The 6,395-nt window shown below is 38.4% G+C and overlaps 1 protein-coding gene across 1 annotated transcript in view; it reads right to left on the bottom strand.

The window, feature by feature from the left end:
* Positions 1–2,565: 2,565 nt before the first annotated feature.
* The window catches only part of LOC105359570 (uncharacterized), a 19,969-nt gene continuing 16,139 nt past the window's right edge, over positions 2,566–6,395 (bottom strand). Inside the window, exon 2 of the mRNA XM_011496184.1 lies at positions 2,566–3,150. Coding sequence (XP_011494486.1) covers positions 2,857–3,150 — 294 coding nt within the window. The 3' untranslated portion in view covers positions 2,566–2,856. The remainder of the gene's footprint in view (positions 3,151–6,395) is intronic.

Here is a 6,395-nt window from a genome sequence, read left to right as displayed (position 1 = left end):
CTGCGTCTTTTGCTTTGGTTTTCGTTTTTGTTTCTTAATGGCAATGCTCCTCGTGCATCGCTTTCTCGACACGCCCGTCGCGAATATTACGTTAAGAATCTTTAATTGGACCATTGTTTTTGCTAAGCTTCTGTCCGCGTGTGCAGACGAAAAATTGTGCAAGATCGATATACATGTTTTATAAATACGAGAAAGCTCGCAACGCTTTGGCGTCACTGAGATACGCTTTTTTTTCTTTTTCTTTCTCTCCTTCTCTCTCTCTCTCTCTCTCTCTCTCTCTCTCTCTCTCATCATTATTATTATTACTATGATTATTATTGAAAAAATTTTTTTTGTAGCTTTATTTTGTTGTTGTTGCTGTTGTTTTTTTTATTGCTATTTATTTATTTATTTATAAATCTTATTTTTTTTTATTATTTTTTTTTTTTTGCTTGTTTTCTTTTCTACCTCTTTTTTGCGTTCTATTTATTTTTCAGTTTATTCTGTTATTTCTTTCTGTAAACTAATTCTCTATCCGTTTTATGCGTAAGTGGTAGGCTTTCGTTGGATAAGATCGCGATTTCTTATGTTCACTCGACTGATTCCTTCGAAACACATCCTAAGCTATTTTACTTATTTCGTTTAGCTTCAGTCTCGCGTCTTTGCCAATAATTGCGCGATCTTATGAACTATGAGAAATTAAACAAAAAATTCAAATAAAGAGATTTGTAGGCAATCGACATTGTGTATTGGGCTGAGAAAACAAATTCCCCTACCGAGTCACTACTCTTTTGTAATAGCCTCGAACGCTAGGAACAATGCTCGTTTTATGATACTTTCTAATGTGATTTGGAATTTGATTCGATCGTTGAAACAAGGCCGTTCGAGTATGGTATTTTGTCAATCATTTAATCTCGTTTATTTAAGGAGCCCATATGTGGCTGCCGATCGAAGCAATGGATTTCTTTTACTTTTTCATTTCATTTTTATTTTTATTTTTTTCCCTTTACGAAGAGCAAAGTTACTAGGGTTCGAGAAAATTCATAAGAAATTCTTTTCATTTCTTTTTTTTTTTCTTTTTGTTTTTTCTTTGTTTTTTTTTTTATTTAATTATTTTTTTGTTATTTTTTTTTGTTTTTTTTTGTTTTTTTTTTGTTTTTGTTTTCACTTTATCGATTTTTCTTCTTCTTAAGAAACCGAGCGCTCAGCCAAAATAGTTCACTCATCGGATATTCCTAAAGTTGTCGGATTAATGGATAAACAAGTACATTTAAATATGAGAAGTATTTGTAAATTGATTTTACGACGCATCATGGTATCATCGCGCATATACAGCGAGATTATTTTCCCTTCTTTTTTTTCTCTCTTCATTTTCTTTTGTTTTTACTTTCCTTCATGTTCGTTTAATATTAATATTAATATAAATATAACACTATCGAGGATCTTATCTACGACAAATATACGATCGATCAATGCTAATTGTATAGCACGACGAATTAATTTCCTATTTAAAGTCTAAGTTTCGACCTTAAGTGCTAAGTGAACTACTGCTGGGCGAGCGCACAGTTTCTGCTCGAGTTTAGCATCTACGTATAACAACTGCGAGACAGCTGCGTTCGTGTGTGTATGTGTTGTGCGTGTATTGTAGTGTAGATGTGTGGTGAGAGGATCGCTCCGACGATGATATTCAGGAAGCGAAGCGGGCTGTTTAAGTTATCGACAAAAGTAGACGTGTCCTCGTCATACTGGAGTGAGATCGAGATGAGACTTTTCGGCTTTTCGTGCATTGATCCAGAAAAAAGAAAATTACTTCACGAGAGGAATATTTTGTTGTTGTTGTTTTTTTTTTTTTTTTTGGTCGACAGTGTGGAGGTAGGTAACCATAGATTCTCTTCGGTCCAGTAAGTTGAGTTGCAGTTTGACTTTTTTCCGGCAAAGACCAAAATTGAGAAAATATAAAGAAGAGAGCCTCTTTTCGTCCGTGTCGCGTGAGAGTTGGATGGAATTCTGAGGGAAGAATAGCCGAACCGTTTCTCGACCGACCGACAACTTGACACCGAGACTCCGATAGTGCAGATATAACTATGTCACGCACGCGAATCAAATTGGGACTGTGTTTACTTTTCATCCAAAGGGATCGTCTCTCTTTCTCTCAACCATCATCTTCATCGTAGTAGAATCCAGAGAATTGTGAAGGAAGCATTTACCTTTGTCAGGAATCCTCTCGCTCTTAAACCCACCAAAATTTCCACTTTATCAGCAAATCATAATCACTGTGACACTCGTGATCTGCACGATCATGGATAAACACTTCTCTTCGTCGTCATATCGCTCAACCAGGTTGCCGCGAAACGAACGCGAGACTTTGGAACGAAGAGAATACGTGGAACACGGCTCAGGCTTTCATCGGCATATGCTTTTGTCGTTTATCCGAAACGCTCAGGGCCGCTGTGCTTTCTTCTTCTACCCACATAACATCATCATCAACATCATCATCATCATCATCATCATCATCATCATCATCATCATCATCATTATCATTGCATTATTATCATCGTCGTCGTTGTCGACGTATACATCATCGTCGTCATCGTCGTCGTCATCGATACAGGATGCCATTAATGATTAATTTCCATTTTTGCAGGTTTTTCATTTAGATCGACTTGTTAAAACCTCAGGCTCAATCGACCACAGCTACCAGCTTGTTTCGTCATGAGGTCGCTGCTGACGATCTGGACACGAACGAGCCACGCCATTGCTATTGTTGTTTCCGGACGACGAGGCGTTCAAGTACGTCGTCTGGGGCGCGGAGGTGCGTCGTATTTCGATTGGTTTCGAGCCAAACGGCGGTGGTCGGCCCAAAACCCCCTGATTGTTTCACGAGAGGTTGCGCTGGTCGTCACCGCTATCGTCAGCCTTCCTCAGCGAGCGCTTCAGCTTGTCCACCAGACGATTGTGGAATTTGTTTAGGGAACTGGAGCTGCCGGTTTTTGGAGGTGAAGAGCCGGTGCTTTTGCTGGGAGATTGTAAGGAACTCTGGGAGGCTCGAGAGGAAGTGCGTGAGAAGTGACGGCTGCTCAGGGGGACCGAACGATGGGCTGGGGATGTAAGGAAGTCCGAACCCGGGGAGGTCGACAAGGATGGGCCCTCCGACTTCGAACATTCCGAGACCTGCAAACATAAATAAAAAGATCTCATTGCATTACAATGCCAATGGTCGTTTTCCAGTCGGCTACATAACAAATCCTTCCTTCTTATAAATATTATATTCAACATTAAATTATGATGTGAAATTATTTAGCAAGAAAATAATTGATAACGGGTTACAGCAAGTGCGAGCTATGTAATCTGAAACTTGTAGCTCAACGATACAAAGATACGATGATACGAAAACACAAATACGTATAAAATATTTTTCCTAAAAAGATTACACAATTATGTACGTGTAATATCATATAACGTAAATATAAAGAATTATTAAAAGTCGATATAATGTGTAAAAGATTAACAAACGAAAAAAAAAAAAAAAAAAAAAAAAAAAAAAAAAAAGGAATATAAATGATGATTATAGTTATTATTAGAATGTAAAATATGTTTATTCGAGTTAATCGAGCCATTCGTAATAAATAGTAAAAGTGAAATTTAAGTGAATTCATAGATTCATCATAATGACGTATGCAGTGCGCATTCCAGTATTGAATTTATCTCAAAGTGCATCCGGATCTAAGTGAAATAGTGAAATACGAGTGACGTATGTACTCACGACTTCCATTAACCCAACATCCGCAAAATAATTAATCATCGTTGGTTTGAATTGAATTGAAATCACGATCGCGTAAGAAAGTCTCGAATCCAATAGTGATTGTAATTTAGTGCGTGTTTCTCGAATTAAATATTCATCAAATCAAATATTCGATAATACACTTCCCTTTCAAAGCAAAAGCTTCTATTGCACTTACAAGTTAATTTTTAATGTCTCTGGTGCTTCGCATTACTTATACTGTACAGTGAGATAATACGAGGCCAGACAAATGTTTCGATCGGCATATTTGGTATAATGAAAAAGGACAAAGTTTATACGTAATTCGTAAACGAAGAATTTTTTTTTAATATTTTTTTCTTTAAATTACAAATGCAGGACAGATTTATATAAGCGCCAATTTTATTGCAAATTTTTATGTAGAAAATTTTTTGTTTACCTACATTCTCAAATTGGATTAAAATAATACTGCAACTGTTTCAAAGCTAAAAACACTCTCCACTCTTGTTCGACATAAAATAACATATACATGTCAATTTGCATCATTCATAAAAGAATTCGTGCGAAATGGGCAGATTGCCATATTGTGACTTATAATCGGCATAAATGAATATCACCGGAAATTCCTCGTTGACTGCAATATAATTCCTACTGTTTTATTTACCATCATGCAGCTTCGTGTCCCTTTGTTGCAGACAAATAGCAAACATAAGCAGCAACGCTTGGAGAACATTGAATTCCATTTTCATTATCATTATTGGGAATAATTTTCAATTAATATACCGCCCGAGTGCGCCTGGTACATTGATAGTTTATGTTTTTACTTATGTGCGTGCGCTCACGCCTACTAGGAGATATCATTTCTCGAAAATGATAATTTACCATATAATACAGCATAAGGCATAAATTATAAAGCATATAACGCTCTCGCTTATTAATGGCGTTAAAGCCAGCAAGTCATCTTGGTAATCACAGTTTAGAGATAGATGTATCGGTAGCCTACACATCTAATTGGCAACTCAATTGTATAAAAAAGTGTTCAAATACGAGCGTTTGAAATATAAAATTTTACCCATAAAATACATTAATCAAATATCATTTATTCTCGTGTTATAATGTGAAGTATTCTTATCGGCGATGGTGAATATTTAATTATTAATTTTCAAAATAACACAATAATATCTTGTTAATAATATTTCAACACAATATTTTTATCATTGTGTCTAATGCTGACTTATTTATATGAAATAGTTGAATGTGGTGAATCGATGAACTTTTATACGCGTCTAATGGCTTGCTTGCAACCAACAATGTTTTAACAACATTGGTAATTTTGAAAAACTATTTAATGAGTAAGGTAAGGTAAAAATTAAGTATGCCGAGACGTTGTCGCATACACATATGCGTATATAATGAGTCAAAACTTTATAAATACGGCAATAGAATGAAATAAAATTAAGCAAGTTATTATTAGCACGACAACTCAATTCTTTTCGTTCTCCTGTCCAATATTAGCGAATTACAAATTGTCATCGCTCTAGAGGCTATATTAAAAATAACTTATATATTTGCATCACTGTCGCTCGCAATTATAAATCAATTAATTAGCAGGAGGAATTGAAAGAAAAGATTTTTATAGGCAACGCAAGAATATCAATTTCAATGGAATTATCAATGATAAATAATGGATGAAAGTTTGAGATTAAAGATAAGTTAGATGAGAAGAATCGTAGCGCCGGCAATCGTGGAATATTGAAATTATCATGAAACTACGCGTCATCCAGCTAAGCGATGATGTCTGGTGATAACACCAGATCGATCCTGTGCCAATCGGATCCTTTAAAATGGAATTATCCTGCGACTTGTCCGAATTGTCATGTGCATTTGCAATCAAAGCCATAATGTCCGGAGTCGTTTACCGTTCGATCGAGCGGACCTGACCGGAGGAGGCTCGCATTTCCAATTCGATACTCTTTCGAAGCGCAGGCGGAAAAGCCTGAGCACATGGCAAACCGCTCGCTTATGACTCATGCATAATATAGCCGCGGGTACGCGCACACCACACCGTGGAGCTGGTGGAGAGGTGGAGCACGTGGGGCCGCGCACGAGACGCTGCCTGCTTTCTCATTACGGTCGCGACTTACCGAGCGACGATCCTCCTCCCACCTCACACCCCCTTCGTCGTCCCCTTCACTCGGCATCTACGTCTTCGACGTACCCCCCAACCCCCCTCACCGCCCCTCCCCATCCACTCCACTCCACTCCACTCCACTCCACTCCACTCCCAATCCTCCCTCGCGCCGCATCCACCCCACCTACGCCATAGTATCCCATATCGTCGTCCCGACGGCTTTTTATTCGACGACGGGAGCCGGAGGCAAGGACGACGAAGGCTCGGCTTTCGACTTCGTGAGTGCCGCCAGTGTCTCTCAAACGAGGGGCTCGACCGGGCAGGTGTCTAGCCGAAGGAGCCCCGTCGCCGATTCTCAATTTGGAACGATCGCGAATCTCGCGATTAGAGCAATTGTTTCATGGACGCGACGTTGTCTTCGAGGAGGAACGTGATTAACAACTTTCCCTCCCTTCTTCGCTTCCTCATTATTCCGAGTTGCGTCGTTAATCGCATCAGAACAACGAGACTCGACTACATTCCTGC

This window comes from Ceratosolen solmsi, unplaced genomic scaffold (assembly GCF_000503995.2).
Source record: "Ceratosolen solmsi marchali unplaced genomic scaffold, CerSol_1.0 scaffold29, whole genome shotgun sequence".
Classification (NCBI taxonomy): domain Eukaryota; kingdom Metazoa; phylum Arthropoda; class Insecta; order Hymenoptera; family Agaonidae; genus Ceratosolen; species Ceratosolen solmsi.
Note: the sequence above shows the minus strand (reverse complement) of the source record. Positions and strands in the feature narration are given on the sequence as shown.